The 16985-nt window shown below is 43.5% G+C and overlaps 1 protein-coding gene across 1 annotated transcript in view; it reads left to right on the top strand.

Annotated features, from left to right (window-relative positions):
- LOC138789642 (solute carrier family 13 member 1-like) overlaps nucleotides 1-16985 on the top strand; it is a 50828-nt gene that overhangs the window by 26376 nt on the left and 7467 nt on the right. Inside the window, exons 5-11 of the mRNA XM_069968396.1 lie at nucleotides 3028-3064; nucleotides 4620-4665; nucleotides 5221-5259; nucleotides 9745-9893; nucleotides 12614-12733; nucleotides 13976-14074; nucleotides 14816-14917. Coding sequence (XP_069824497.1) covers nucleotides 3028-3064; nucleotides 4620-4665; nucleotides 5221-5259; nucleotides 9745-9893; nucleotides 12614-12733; nucleotides 13976-14074; nucleotides 14816-14917 — 592 coding nt within the window. The remainder of the gene's footprint in view (nucleotides 1-3027; nucleotides 3065-4619; nucleotides 4666-5220; nucleotides 5260-9744; nucleotides 9894-12613; nucleotides 12734-13975; nucleotides 14075-14815; nucleotides 14918-16985) is intronic.

Below are 16985 nucleotides of genomic sequence, written 5' to 3'. Positions count from 1 at the left end.
AATGGTATTTTTTATTTTCTCGGCACATGTTTTACGTAAGTGCCTGTCACCAGTGGGGTCCATATGCTCACTGCACCCCTTGTTAGATTCCTTATGGGGTGTAGTTTCCAGAATGGGGTCACTTGTCGGGGGTTTCTACTGACCTGGCAGCACAGGAGCTTTGTAATTGCGACATGGCCTCCATCCTCCATTCCAGCCTCTAAATGGCGCTCTGTCCCTTTGGTGGCTTGCCCTGTGCCCATATGGCACATTATGTCCACATGTGGGGTATTTTCGTACTCAGGGGACACTACCCTACACGTTTTGTGTTCATTTTCTTTTTTAACCCCTTGTGGAAATGGAAAAAATCAAGGCTAGACCAACATTTAGTGTAATTTTTGTAAAATTTTTACTCTAAATCATTAATCTTGTCATGATTTTTTCATTTTCACAAGGGGCTAAAAGATAAAAAAAAACACTAAATGTGTAGAGCAATTTCCCCTGAGTACGGAAATACCCCACATGTGGACATAAAGCGCCATGCGGTTGCAGGGTAAGCCTCCGAAGGGAAGGAGCGCCATTTGGTTTTTGAAGGCTGGATTTGGATGGAATGGATTTTAAGGGGCCATGTTGCATTCAAAAGGCCTCTGTGTTGCCAAGACAGTTGAACCCCCCCACAAGTGACCCCATTATGGAAACTACACCCCTCAAGGAATGTAACAAGGGGTGTAGTGAGCATATGGACCCCACTGGTGACGGGCACAAATGTGGAACAATGTGGCGTGAAAATGAAATATTACATTTTTTACACTATAATGTTGGTTTAGCCTTGAATTTATCATTTTCACAAGGGGTTAAAAGAGAAAAAAACACACAATATGTGTAGAGCAATTTCCCCCGAGTCCGTAAATACCCCACATGTGGACATAAAGCGCCATGTGGGCGCAGGGCAAGCCTCCGAAGGGAAGGAGCGCCATTTCGTTTTTGAAGGCTGGATTTGGATGGAATGGATTTTGAGGGGCCATGTTGCATTCAAAAGGCCTCTGTGTTGCCAAGACAGTTGAAACCCCCCACAAGTGACCCCATTATGGAAACTGCACCCCTCAAGGAATGTAACAAGGGGTGTAGTGAGCATATGGACCCCACTGGTGACGGACACAAATGTGGAACAATGTGGCGTGAAAATGAAATATTACATTTTTTACACTATAATGTTGGTTTAGCCTTGAATTTATCATTTTCACAAGGGGTTAAAAGAGAAAAAAACACACAATATGTGTAGAGCAATTTCCCCCGAGTCCGTAAATACCCCACATGTGGACATAAAGCGCCATGTGGGCGCAGGGCAAGCCTCCGAAGGGAAGGAGCGCCATTTGGATTTTGGAGGTTGGATTTGGCTAGAATGGATGATGAACGCCATGTCGCATTTACAGAGCCCTCGTGCTGCCAAAACACTGGAAACCCCCCACAAGTGACCCCATTCTGGAAACTACACCCCTCAGGGAATCTAACAAGGGGTGCAGTGAGGATATGAACCCCTTGATGACGGGCACATTTGTGCCATGAAAGTGAAAAAATGAAATTTTTCCCTTTCACGTCACATTGTTCCACATTTGTGCCCGTCACCAGTGGGGTCCATATGCTCACTGAACCCCTTGTTAGATTCCTTGAGGGGTGTAGTTTCCAGAATGGAATCACTTGTGGGGGGTTTCCAGTGTCTTGGCAGCACGAGGGCTCTGTAAATGCGACATGGCCCTTGAAATCCTTTCCAGTGAAATTCAGCTTCCAAAAGCCAATTGGTGCTCCTTCCCTTTGGAGGCTCGTCCTGCGCCCCCTTGGCACTTTATCGCCACATGTGGGGTATTTCCGTACTCGGGAGAAACTGCGCTACACATTTTGTGTCTTTTTTTTCCTCTTATCCCTTTAAGAAAATGAAAAATTGAAGGCTAGAACAACGGTTTAGTGTAAAAAATAAATTTTTCTTTTTTCACGCCATATTGTTCGGAAAATCTGTGAAGCACCTGTGGGGTCCAAATGCTCACCGCACCCCTTGTTACATTCCTTGAGGGGTCTAGTTTTCTAAATGGTGTCCCTTTAGGGGTGTTTTTTAGGTTTTGGCACCCCAGAGCCTCTGCCAACCTGAAGTGGTACAGTCAGAAATGACCAAATATAACGGAGGCGTTGAAATTCACTAGGCGCTCCTTTGTATCTGAGGCTTGTGGTTGCGTCAAATAGCGCAATAGGGCCACATATGGGGTATTTCTGTAAACTGCAGAAACGGGGCAATAATTATTAGGGTGCATTTCTCTGGTAATAGGTTTATAATTATGAAAAATATTGGATTACAATAAAATCTCTGCACAGAAAATTAAAATTTTCTAATTTCTTACACACTTAGCTTTTATTTCTGTGACTCCCCTAAAGGGTTAAAACACTTTCTGGATATGCTTTTGCAGAGTGTGGGGGGTGCAGTTTCTGAAATGGGGTGCTTTGTGGGGCTTTCTAACATACAGGCCCCTCAAATACACTTTGAACCTGAACAGGTCCCTAAAAATATCTGATTTTGAAATTTTACTGAAAATTTGGAAATTTGCTGCTAATGTTTTAAGCTTCCTATTGTCTAAAAAAAATTAAAGATCGTTTAATAAATGCCGCCAACATAAAGTAGACATGTTGCTAATGCTATTTAATATATAATTTATGTGGTATAACCACTTTCTGTATACGCAAAAAAGTTTCAAAGTTGGAAAAATGCAGTTTTTCACATTTTTTCACATTATTTGGGTTTTTTTCATAAAGATTTGTTATGATTATCGACTCCAATTTACCAGAAATGTAAAGTACAATATGTCACGAGAAAACAATCTCAGAATCAGCCGGATAGGTAAAAGCATCCCGAAGTTATTAATGAATAAAGTGACACTGGTCATATTCATAAAATTTGTCTCTGTCATTAAGGCCATTTCAGGCTCTGTCCTTAAGGGGTTAATATATTTAATGATTATTTTTATATTCTTATTATGGAATCTTTTTGTGTTTCCTATTTAGACACTACAAAGATTGATCTAGCATCTTTTCCTGAAAGGTAAGCCTAATATTTTATATTAAAGATAAGTCCAACTTTTTCTGACATCATATAAATGTTAGACAATGACATGAACATCTTCTCAGATTAAACCCTGTTATTCCACAAACAAGGATCTTTTGTAGTATACCTGAACTTTTTAAGCTTGTAGGGTGCAGGAAAAAAGGGGATTATTGCCCAAAGCCATTGGGTGGCAACAGGGCCGTACACCCATCCAGACCACCAGAAAAAGGAATGTGTCAGCCTTTACAGCTTGTTGGCCCAGCAGCCTTTCATATGGAACTCTGCCCTAGCTAACTGTGGGCAGCAACAGAGCTCCTGGGATCCAGCAGCAATGGGTGTCTCCTGGTCTAGTGGCTTCCAGTACATCTGAGAATCTCTCTCCCATACGACTGTCACCCTACAACCCTAAACAAAAATCATTGTTCTTCCTCTACAATAAACTTGGTTGTCACCCCCTGGAAAGATGTGAAAACTAGATTGTGTAGCATGTGCATATATAGTCCATGATGGGGTGAGGCTTGGTGAGAAAGGGGAGTGTGGCATAATTTAGGCTTTGTGCGCCAAAAGGTGTTACAAACTTAGGGCCCTTTTACACGGGACGATTATTGTTCGAATTTAAACAATAATCAATCTGTGTAATTGCAGACAATGATCGAAAAATCGTTTGTGTGTCGTTGGTCGTTCACTTGGATCTGACCCTAAAATCATCGCTTATCGTTTGCTGTAATTCCACATTTGTTCACTTATCGTTCAGAGTAATTCCAAATCATTCCTCCTTTTGCTGGGATCAAACGATTGTAGTTACGATTGTTGTAACGATCGTAATCAACAACTATGGTTTTGTGTAATATGATGAACAATTTCAGGTTAACGATAAATAATCTAGTTTGCGATTGTTTATCACTAGTCGTTAAAAATAGATTTGTCTAATCGAACCTTTAGAGTACATGGTTTTATAGTTACACCAGACCAATTACATCGGACTAATTTTTGACTGTCTAGTTAACATTAAGTATAAGCCAGTATTCTGCCCCAATTTGAAAAGAATTAAAAGAAAAAAAGTAGCACACAAGTTGCTTGAAAATCTTACAACAGCAGACTCTGAAGCTGTGATGCGACCGTTAAGATTGTATTCTTTGCTCTATAAAACATCCTTGTATAGTCCTGGCCTTACTCTGGAATCCTTTAAATGGCATCATGTAGATTAGTCACCTGGGCAGAAATGCCTTACAGCTTTCCCTGTACAGTATTGTAACACCCTTGTTGTTCAGAGCAATTGGGATAACATTATTCCAGAGAAATTTCACATGAGCCGTAACCTACATAGGTTCAGCAAAGGTGCATTTATTCTTTTAGACTACGGCAACACTTCCATAATATACATCCATACGATTGTATGAAGACTTACATGAAATCCACAGATACAATTCAGACAGAAGCATTTCATTACCTGTACTTCTGTACTGACAAGGGGGAATCGGGAAGCTGTCTGAACATCCGCTAGGAAAATGATGGAGACATTTGAATTAAATTTTTTCCCCTTTTCTTCCAGCAATAATATTTTGGATAATGGAAACGCAAATACGGAAGAAAATGAGGTTTGTTGGATGAGTGCCGCCTCTTATTTATTTTCCCTGTAACCTCATCAGAGGAGAAGTGGCCATTTTGTTTTCATTTTTCTTATCAAAGTAGAAGAAAGCCCCAGTGTAATGTTTTTTCATATGCTGTAATGTATCATCCGTACTTTGTGCATATAATATTATCAAGTGTTGCCCTAATAATTTGCAGAATACTGGAAATGGACAGTTTTCTGCTTTCAGTATTGTGAAATGAATGTTGATGTACTACAGCATAGTTGTCTAACTCGGGCCATCCAGCTTTTGCAATCCTATCATGCATGGATAACCAAAGCCAAAGCTTTGGCTGTCCAGGCATGATGGAAATTGTAGTTTTGCAACAGCTGGAGGGCCTAAGTTTGACACCTGTGTCTAAAGGAAACTTTCTAAAGAGAACCCACCAGCTCTCCAACATGTTTGTTTTATTAAATACTTTTTTCCTTTCTTGTGCTATTCCTGTTATTTCTTTTGGAAATGTATAGCTAAATTGACAACAACTGGTATCGGGGCAAGTAAATAAAATCTGTTTGTTTATAGGAGGAGGCAGCATTTGAAAGTCGGAGATATTCAAAGCAGGTGAGGCGCCTGTATAGGGATCTTAGTTCTGTGCCGAACATGTACACAATTTTGTGGAAAGGGGCTGATCTGATGATCCTATGCTCTTGTAGGGCTTGTATGATGATGTGTGGTCTATAATCTTTCAGGGTTATATAGGCATCATTTTCTGATTCAATATATTTTATTGAAAATTTTTCAATTTTTACAAAGATATAACAGAGTATCATCACATTTTGATCCATATGTAACACAGTATGTGGCGCTTATGCATTAGCATATATATAAGAGTAATGTGTTATCTGGCATCATTTTCATATACAACTGTGCTGACAATGGGGCCCATTGACTTCTGGAGTAAGAGGATGTATAGGCAATAGAGATGAGCGAACCTCGAGCATGCTCGAGTCCATCCGAACCCGAACTTTCAGCATTTGATTAGTGGTGGCTGCTGAAGTTGGATAAAACCCTAAGGCTATGTGGAAATCATGGATATAGTCATTGGCTGTATCCATGTTTTCCAGACAACCTTAGAGCTTTATCCAAGTTCAGCAGCCACCACTAATCAAATGCCGAACGTTCGGGTTCGGATGGACTCGGACTTGAACCCGGTTCGCTTATCTCTAATAGGCAAACGTGGTAGCGTTGGGTGTCTGCTCCATATTTCCAGACACATACATCTAATCCAGCTATTTTATGCCAGAAAATTAACACCATCCAGTGTTGGGCCATGTTCAAATGGCCATAATCATTACGTAGCTTATATAGTGTGAACATAGCCTTAATATGTTCCCCTAGCCTTAATATGTTCCCCTATTATGCTCTTATGGTTCTCAGAATACACCAAGAGAACGGACCTCAGAAATACCAATAACCCCCTTATAATAAAATGAATTTATGTAATGCTCCAAAGCCTGCCATGTTCCATGTAATGCTTTCCATGCATAGCTAGAAAAAAAGACTTTCCGGAAAAAAGATGTGCCAACCTCTAATGACATTTGTAAAACATGTGGTCATATACCTATTTTATATTTCAAATTTTGATGCAAAAATGTGACATGGAAAGTTTAGGATATGTGTAGTGTGGAGGGGTATAGGTGTGTATTTCTGTCCCATATATTATTGAGAGACTTTGTTTACAGTTACGACAACGTTAGAGAGAGACTGGATGGATATTGGATATTTAAAGCGCAACTATAATTTCAGTAGCCAAAAAATGAAATTCCTCAAATAAAAAGCCCTCGTGTTACCTTTTAAAAAGAGCCCTAAACTGTGTTGATAGTGTGTACGCTCGCTGAGATATCCCCAGTTGTTTGGCTTAGAGGAATAAATGAATTTTTCTCCTGGCTGAGACAAAGTGGGCGTGGCCTATCCCTCATCTCCCTGGCTGGGTCCCTCCATACACTGAGCAGCACCTTAGCAGATGTACAGGGCCGCCATCAGGAATTTCGGGGCCCCATACAACCAAAGTGTCTGGGCCCCCCACATTAATAAAAAAAAAAAATTGTGTGTTCGACCCACGCCTTGCTTGGGGGTATAATTTGGTTCCGATCAATTCTAGAGAACTGGCTCATATACCCCATTTTCCCCAGTGGCTTAAAATGTAACCTCTGTTATACAATTATAAAATTGTAGAAACTAAATGTGAACAAGGTGCAATTTCAATGTCACCATACAGACACTTACTTGTATAGCTGCCTCTTGTGCTCTGTATGCAGTGCATTATATTCACCCCTGCAACGTACAATTTATAGCGTGTCTACAAGCCCAGCGGGGCTCATTATGATGGAGACTAAAACTTATACAAGAGTGGGGTAGGGCTAATGTTGATAAGGCTAATATAATGAGGCTGTTCCATGTTAGTGAGCATATACAAATCACCCCCCCCCCCCCCCCCCAGGCAGACTAGTTGAGCTCACCCAAGCCAGTGATAGCGAATACATGGCGGTGAGAACGCTTTCTAGGAGATCCTGTTTGTGCAGCAGAGGTGTCTTTATCCTGCTCTGCATAGACCCCCGAAATTCAATAATCCCAGACGGGGCATTGCCTAGCACTCAACAGCATTCTGAATACAGGGGAACCCCTACCCCACTCTTGTATAAGTTTTAGTCTCCATCATAATGAGCCCTGCTGGGCTTGTAGACACGCTATAAATTGTACGTTGCAAGGGTGAATATAATGCACTGCACACAGAGCACAAGAGACAGCTATACAAGTAAGTGTCTATTTGAATTGCACCTTGTTCACATTTAGGTTCTACAATTTTATAACTGTATAACAGAGGTTACATTTTAAGCCACTGGGGAAAATGGGGTATATGAGCCAGTTCTCTAGAATTGATCTCACACAGACCCCAGCACACATGTATACAGACACCAGCACACATGCATACAGACACCAGCACACCAGGGCACGATGAAGTTTGAACTTCTGCAACCTGGAGAAATCACCTGCAGTCCCATGTAACACCACATAACACAGTGGTATCTCTGAGTACAGATAATGTAGTAGATTTCACCTGCAGTCCTATGTAACAGCACAGATAACAGTGATATCCCTCTGAGTACAGATAATGTAGTAGTCATCTGCAGTCCTATGTAACAGCACAGATAACAGTGATATCCCTCTGAGTACAGATAATGTAGATGTCACCTGCAGTCCTATGTAACACCACAGATAACACAGTGATATCTCTGAGTACAGATAATGTAGATGTCACCTGCAGTCCTATGTAACACCACATAACACAGTGATATCTCTGAGTACAGGTAATGTAGTAGCTGTCACCTCGGGGCGCCCCTACTAAATGATGTTCTACAAAATAAGAAAAGTGTCATACAGTGACTCACCGGTGATGTCTTCTTTGATCTGAGGCGTTACTTTCCCTTTTCCTCTCCATCCGGCCCAGACCTCCATAATGATTTCTTCCAGATATGTTTAATCTTTTCAGAACCTGCGAGACAAACAATTTAGGCTCCGCACATTTCTAGCAACTTCCTTCCCTTTCTCCCTCCTGTAGGCTCCCATAGTAACTGCGCTGTTTGGTATTATGTGCAGTAAAGCGAGTAGGAATGTGGGATGCCCCCTGTATGTAGGATCCCCTGCTGTGCCCCCTGTATGTAGGATCCCCTGCTGTGCCCCCTGTATGTAGTATTCCCTGCTGTGCCCCCATACACTAATAATGCCCCCAGAGGTGCCCCCATACACTAATAATGCCCCCAGAGGTGCCCCCATACACTAATAATGCCCCCAGAGGTGCCCCCCATGAACTAATAATGCCCCCAGAGGTGCCCCCATATACTAATAATGCCCCCAGAGGTGCCCCTAAAAAAACAAACATCCTACTCACCTAATCCGCGCTGTGCAGGCAGCAGCTCTTCCTCCTCTTCGGGCTCCATCTTGCGAGCCGCAGGGACGGGACTTCCGGCAGGCGTGATGACGTCACGTCCCGGCCTCCCATAGGCTGCTGGTATGAAGTGCGGGCAGCCTATGGGAGAGAATTCAGGAGTAGGACGCTGCCAGGTGCTGCTCCTGTATTCTGATCGCTTTAATGTTCCGCCCGCTCAATGTGCAGGCGGAACATCAAAGCGATCAGTGCATCCCGAGAAGCTGCGCGGCCGCAGCTTCTCAGGATGCTCAAAAACAGGTGGCAAGGGGGGCCGTGCGGGCCCCCCTAGCGTAGCGGACGGGGAGCGGCGGCCGGCGGGCCCCCCCCATGTCTCTTAGGGACCGGGCCCCATACGGCAGTACCAGTTGTACTGCCCTATCGGCGGCCCTGCAGATGTATCACACACAGTGGGATCAGATAGAGCCCCAGCATACAGTATCACAATGTAAGATTAGATACAGAGCCCTGCAGATGGTATCACACACAGTGGGATTAGATACAGTCATCTGCTCTCATTACACTGTAGGATAATGTCAGCCATGGAGGTGGGGGCACCTGCTGCAGACATCTGATAGTGAGTGTTATATGTACTATGGAAGGACTACAGCTGTTGTGCTGGGACTTGTAGTCCTCCCCTCAGTGACTCACCCACTCTCCCTCCCTCATGCAGTACATTGGCTGGGTCATGGCTGGCATGTCCCTCCTTGTTGAAGCACTGAGTACTTGTCCCTCCATCCATCTCCTCCCCTGCGCTGCTCCTCACACACAACACCCTCAGCTCTGCTTAGTCACCTCTGTGAGGGGAGGGGGGAGAACGTGCTGCTAGGAGGTGGGGGAGGAGGGTTTGTTTATGTTTCTCTCTGTGTCAGGGCTGTTATCTGATCCTCCTGTCAGAGTCCGTACCTCCCGGGAGGGGCGTGTCCAGCAGGAATGCAGAAATAAGTCAGAGCCAGAGAGGGCTGTAAGGGCATAGTCAGCCTTATGTATTTAAAAAACTGTTCATTTTAGGTTATTAATGTATATTGCAAAAAGTCTTATCATGATCTAAGCTAACTAAAACTGAATGGTCAAAATATTTTATAGTTGCGCTTTAACTTCATTTGACATGGTTTTTGCAGGCCAAGTCTGGGCGATTCTACAGGACCAAACGTGATCACATGATGTGCAAAGCCTTTTCATTGGGAATTGCCTATTCTTCCACCATTGGAGGAATGGCCACACTCACAGGGACCTCAACTAATCTCATATTTATTGAACAGTTCGAAACGTGAGTAACACTTCATATATAACTTCATATATACACTATATCCGTTGTGTCTGTAGTACAACTCATATGCACTGTTGTGAATACTATACTAAAGTATACCTCTTTTGGTATTAGAAGAGAACAGGCAGGAGACGATGGTGATGAGTGCGTCACTAGCTGCGTCTGCTCTGCTGACTTATACTTTGCTGATGTCTATTTACTGGCAGAGTGTAGTCAGCATCTTAGATTAGTCTCCCACACAGACATTGATATTCATAAAAGTGCTAGTCTGAAGTCATAGAAAAATTACTTTTCACACTTGAGACAGACCCCTGACCTGGTCAAATAATCGGGTTCAGATGACTATGGAAACCTTAAAGTGACACTGTCACCCCCATTTTTTATTTTTTCATCTTTAAAAACGTTTAAATCACAAATTTTGCTCTATCCATACCTTACTGTATGTCACATGTTTAATCATGGTGCTGGTTGATGAGAAAACTGAACTTTGATGAGCTTGTTGTTGCGCCACTGGGCGGGACTTAGCCTCTAAAAGCGCCACATTGCTCTGTCCACTACACCGCCGTTGACCCCGCCCCCTTGGCTATGTCATCTCTCCAGGCCGCCACTCCTACTTGTTTGGCCCTCCCAGCCTTCACCTGGATGTCGGGATGTGCGCGGCCACATCACCCAGCGTAATGCGTGTGCGGCCCCGTCATTTCTCGCGCAGGCGCACTGGGTGAGTGCCGGGTCCATCTTCAGCTGGGCTGTGCGTGCGGTCGCACAGCCCGCGGATTTTAGCAGGCGCCAGCATGGTGGGGCTGTCTGAATGTCCGTCGGCATCCTGATGCCCCCTGAGCTCTCGCTGCGGCTGTGAAAGTCTCCTCACAGCCAGCAGCGAGGCGCTGCGTTAGTGCGCAGGCACAGTGCGGCCGTCCTACTTGCTACTTATATGGGTCTGTGTGAGGTGTCATTTTTTGCGCTATGATCTGTACTTTGTATTGGTGCTTTGTTTGCATATATGCGACTTTTTGGTCGCTTTTTATTACAATTTTTCTAGATTTGATGCCACCAAAAATGCTCAATTGGAATTTTTTAGGCGCTTACGCTGTTTACCGTGCAGGATCAGGAATATGATAATTTAATAGTTCAGGCCGATTACGCATGCGCCGATCCTAAACATTTATTTATTTTTTTACACACATACTAACAGCCTCCCTGGGGGACTTCTAGTATGACTGCTCTGATCTCTGGCTGGCTTTAGATGCGGGGATCGCCCCTCCAAGATTGCGTCCCTGCGAACCCCCCACTAGACCACCAGGGAAGGGCTACAATGAGTATTTAGATGCAGCTGTCAACTTTGACAGCTGCTTCTAAATACTTAATTAGCGGGCACGGCGATCGGACCGTGCCCGCTAATAGCCACTGTCCCGGGCTGCATGTAGCACCCTGGATCGCGGCAGCTCATAGGGGGCTCGCCGCGAGACCCCCCCACTGAACTTCCATAGCTGCATCAAGACGTTTAGTAACATCCTGGTGCAGCTATGGGTTAAAGGGGTATTTCTCCCAAAATCGTCTTTACGGTGTTAAAGGGGTAGTGCGGCGGTAAAGAATTATTGACAGAATAACACACATTACAAAGTTATACAACTTTGTAATGTATGTTATGTCTGTGAATGGCCCCCTTACCCGTGTCCCACCACCCCCACCCGTGTACCCGGAAGTGTGGTGCTCTATACATACCTGTCACGTGCCGACTCGTCTCCGATGTCTTGTTCGGACGGCTGGGCCGAATCCCTCCGACCGTCCTGAGTGCCACGATTGGCTGAGCATAACTGTGTTCAGCCAATCGCCGATGATGCGGCAGAGGGCGGCCGGCACCCAGGACGGTCGGAGGGATTCGGCCCGGCCGTCCGAAGACGACATCGCAAACTGAAGATCGGAGACAAGTCTGCACGTGACAGGTATGTATAGAGCACCACACTTCCGGGTACATGGGTGAGGTGGTGGGACACGGGGAAGGGGGCCATTCACAGACAAAACATACATTACAAAGTTGTATAACTTTGTAATGTGTGTTATTCTGTCAATAATTCTTTACCGCCGCACTACCCCTTTAAATAGGTGACACTGTCCACCAAGACAGACAAGTTTTATACAGGTATATATCAAATGCCTTTAAAGTGTCCTTATGTGCACATAGACTAGTATATTAGTGAATTATAAAGTGTTGCTGTATTTCTCAGTATATTAGCATGGAAAAAGACATTTCAGTATTGAGATTGCTATGTTAAAGGAGAAGTATGGAAAAAATAAAAAAATTCAAGCAGGCAGGGGGGAAACATAATAAACCAACCCTTACTTATCTCTCCCTGCGACACAGGCTCCAGGATCCCCACCAAAAATGTTTGACCCACCTGATGGATTGCCCGCTCATCCATTCAGTGACTGCATGCAGCGGTGTCCCATCCCTGTCACTGATTGGCTGAGCAGGCAATCCATCAGGAGCATGACATTGCTGGAGCAGATCCCCAAGCCCGGTGGGGGTCCCAGAGGGGTGATACAGTGTTCAAGAAAAAGGTAAATAGAGCTTGTTTATTATGTTCCCTCCTGACTGCTTGAAAATATTTACTTTGGACTTCTCCTTTAATTTACATTTTCTTTATTTAGGTTTTATACTGTGGTGTAATGTTATAATCTAGAGATTAGATAGAGTACTAATCATCTGTATTTCTCTACAGACGATACCCTGGATGTCAGTTTGTAAATTTTGGATCTTGGATTGCTTTCTCTTTCCCTATTGCCTTTATCATCCTAATATTTTCCTGGATGTGGATTAACTGGCTTTTTCTGGGATTTAGGTAAATATTAAAATATCATCATGTATGTTTATTTTCAATGGCATAAGAAAGGGACAAAAAAAAGGGCAGAAATCCTATTCTAGCAATGTGAGTGTTAGGATCTGTTCCTCTGTTGCAGCTTCTGTTACACCTGACAGATGAACTAGTGTTGCATACAGTGCTATATTTTTCATCAAAATGACAAGCACCCTTACAGACCCTATCATTAATCAAGAAGTAAAACTACAGAAATAGACTGAACCATTTGTGGTGGAATCGTATATCTACAAAAAAAGTTCTGCCTAATAAGTGCTTTCCCAAATGCTAAAGTTCTCCAGTAAAATCATACCAGACCTTTCCAGGGAATCGGAGCACTTCAAAAAGTGCTATTACAGTGAAACCGACCGAATCAGTTTATAAGATTTGTTGCATTCTTTTTTTTCAGTTTAAGTGCTTGGACCTTAGCTATTTTGCTGGTTCAAGTGCTGCCAGTGCAAGACAGTGAACATTGGCATCTGAGATGGCAGAGCTCCGAATCTGGTTTACAAGCTTTGCCCATAAGTCCCTTTTCAAAATGAAAAAGAGTTGAGACATCTGGGTGATACTGCAGTATCGGCCAGGTAAACATCAATTTATTTGAATTGGGATGTGGGCACATTCGTGTGTACCCGCACTCTAATTTGCCATAGACCACAATGTAAAGCCGTACCTTACATTGTGTGCACAGGCTATCTTGAATGTCCGCTGTTCACTGAATAGCAGCCACACAAAATAGACCTGTCAATTATTTTGTGCAGCCGCAGAGGACACTGGCCATAGTCTATACAGAGTGTACTGTACATACTACAGCCGTTGATCCATACACTCTAATGTAATTTCACACTGTTAATAAACAGCGGCCTTTGTTGCAAACTGCAACAGCGGCCGTTGTGTTTTTTTTATGCGAAAATACACTGTATGAACGTGACCTTATACTGTAATAAAGTAAGGTCAGGTCAGCCTTAGAAAAGAAGTCACCAACGAGAACTTTTATATCAGATTGCTTGTGTTGTAAGGGTCAGACATATATAGCATACTAAAGTTTTAATCTAGTAAATGGAAAACAGGCAGACACATGATAGGTCAGTAGGAGAATAAATGGGTGATGAAGGATCATTACTGCCCTGTCAGATAATCCCGGAAAATGACACGAGTGTGAACAGAGCTTTACACCACCCTAAGCAGAAATCTATGTATTCAGTCTACCTCATATGTATGTTGCAGCCTAAAAGAAATGCAGTGTTGGCGAAAATCCAAGTCCCCAAGTGATGAAGATTCAAGAAACATTTTAAGACAAGAATACGAAAAACTGGGCCCACTGAGGTATTCCCGATCTACTCTATACAGATTTGATTTCACAGGTTAAGCCCTTCAGAACTGGACCAATTTCAATTTCAGCATTTTCCTCTTTCCTCTTCTTATTTCTTTTATATTTCTATAGATGCAGAGCCATATTAGCCTTTATTTTTATGTGTACAGAGCTTTAAAAGGGGGCTTCTTTTGTGCCATGTAGTTTTTATTTTTACCATTTTAGTATAGAGTTGCAGTATCAAATACAGCTGCTACTTAATTTACAGCACTAGGCTTGGTAAGTGACAAAAAGTCCTCATTGCCTGTGCGACCACTGCAGCCCCTTCAGTCATGTGATCGTGGGGGTGTCTGCAGTCAGATCCCCACATATCTGATATTGATAGTCTATGTCAGCAATATACCATCAGTATAAAGGTCCTGGAGAACCCTTTCAACATGGTCCTGCATGCAGTGTGATATAATAGGATGCGATTGCATTGTAAATAATTGATGGGATATCTTCTTTCAGAATGGCTCCCTTCATACAGAGTAATTTTATGGGCCTGTAATTGCAAATATTTAATTATCATTGTTATTTATTATGTTTTCATATAGCATTTTATTGGTTCACAAAACTTTCATATAGTACCACAATATTCTATATATTCCACAGCAGTTTATAACAGGAAAGTGTTCGTCCAGTATATGCAGCCACTGTGTAAATATATAAGGGGCTATTATCCAACTTTATTAATAGATAATTATTTTTTGCAGTTACCAGGAGGTGGTGACACTTACAATCTTCCTGTTGATGGCCTTGTCCTGGTTCACACGAGACCCTGGATTTATCCCAGGTTGGGATTCACTGTTTGGACTGTGAGTTGTGCTAGGTGGATACAAATATATGCATTTTTACTATATCATGTAATTTAACTGCTGTGTCTGTTAGGGTAGCCATTGACAAAACATGATTTCTGATCAAGAACAACCTGGTAAATAAATCTTTGAAATCTAACATTCTCAACCCTTCATACTTCCTGTTATGTGCAACCTGGAGCCCCCCCATACAAATAGGATGGTTAGCAGGTCCCGCTAATATCTGCTTTTTTAGCTTACTTGGGTCTATTTTGTGTGGCCAACTATATTTAGGATCTCTAAGCACTGCTTTTCTGAACTTTTTTTTTTCTTTTTTTGACACATTACGGAAAGACATCAAAAGTTTTGATTGGGTGTCTAGGTGTTCATCCTCACTGATAAATAGAATGTGTAGGGAGAAGCGTGCAGCTATGTGCTTCACTCCGTGGCTTACTGTGATGTCTATCCAGTTGCAAGAATGTCTCCTGCAGCTAGATTGCCGCAAGCTGGGAAGTAACCAGGGTCGGACTGGGTCTGAAAAGCAGCCCTGGCACACAAACTCTACCAGCCCACATATATATCTCCCCCCCGCACACACACCCATTGCACCAACTATGTTGAGCAGAAGAAAAGAAGAGTATACAGCAGTGATCAGATACCAGGTGTACACAGATGCTGCTGAGTATTACGACCCGCAGAATCAAGGTCCGGCGTGCGGGGGGGATTCGGGGGTTGGCGCTGAAGGTCCGGCGGGCGCGGTGCAGGGCAGGAAGGTGTGCTGGGGGTGTCGGCGGGCTCTTGACCAATCTGGAATCACGGGCACTTTCCTGATGTACATCAGAAAAGTGCGTGGATTCCAGCACTCCCATGGACTTCTATGGGGTGTCCAGGCCGGAATTCCAGACAAAAATAGGACATGTCCTATTTTTTCCGGAACGGACACCCTTCCGGAAAAATCCGGAAGGGTGTCCGAGCCTAATTAAAGTGTATTGGTCCGGAAATCCGGCGGATTTTCTGATAAGTAATCCTGGTGGTTTTTCCGGAAGTGTGAAGGGGGCCTTACAGAGGATCTGTACCCTCTCCTGTCATTGTGCTCTTCCCCTATCAGACTCCTAAATAAATTATCCCAGTCCCCTGACTAAATAGAATCCACAGACCCTGAAATGAATTTATAACCTGGAACCCAAATAAATTTATACAGCAGACCCAAAATAAATTCATATTCCAACATGTAACTTCAAACCCCAGGCCACATTTTCTTATACCCCAAACACCAGAAGAAATACAGATCCTTGACCACCTCCCCCCACACAGCTCGATCTCTTCAACCTCCATTCTCTATAGTGCACCAACTCCTCCTCCAGGTAACACAGAGGGGGTACAACCATAGTGACACTGCCAGGAGTCGCCCTGTGCGACAATGTGAGATGTGCTGCATCACCGGCACTCACACACACCTGTCGTCGCGGATCTGCCTCTTTCTCGCACAGTAAACACTTAATGATATTATTTCTGTGTCACACAGTATTAGTACTATTATATAATGTGTGAGCATCAGGACTGTCCTCAGAAGATGCAGCATTATCAGTCAGTAGGGACAGACACAGACAGAATGTGCCTAAGCCCGCCATAATCGTACCCCCTCTCTCCTCCCCTGTGTAAGTGGTTACACTGTAGTTACACCAAGGGACTTACAGGCGGCGTCTTCTCTGATTAGAGTCGTTCTCTTTCTTTCTTCCCCATCAGGCCCGGCCATCATGAAGATTCTCCCGAGCACAATTTGTCTTCACAGAATCTGCCAGACAAACAATTTAGGCTCCTGGCATTAGCACAATCCTTACCTATATACAGCCTTCTCCTCTGTATTGCCCTGCTATAATTGAGCCCACTTTGTGCCACATATAATAGATCCCTCTCTGTGCCCCTATGTAGTATACATAGCCCCCTTTGTGACCTCATATAGTATATATGCACCCACTGTGCACCCATATAGTGTATATATACCCCTTCTGTGCCACCCATATAGTGTTCATATACCCACTCTGTGTCCATATACCTCATCTGTGCCCCCCATAGTGTTCATATACCC

Source organism: Dendropsophus ebraccatus, chromosome 4, assembly GCF_027789765.1.
Source record: "Dendropsophus ebraccatus isolate aDenEbr1 chromosome 4, aDenEbr1.pat, whole genome shotgun sequence".
NCBI lineage: Eukaryota > Metazoa > Chordata > Amphibia > Anura > Hylidae > Dendropsophus > Dendropsophus ebraccatus.
This window is presented reverse-complemented; position numbering and strand designations above follow the sequence as displayed.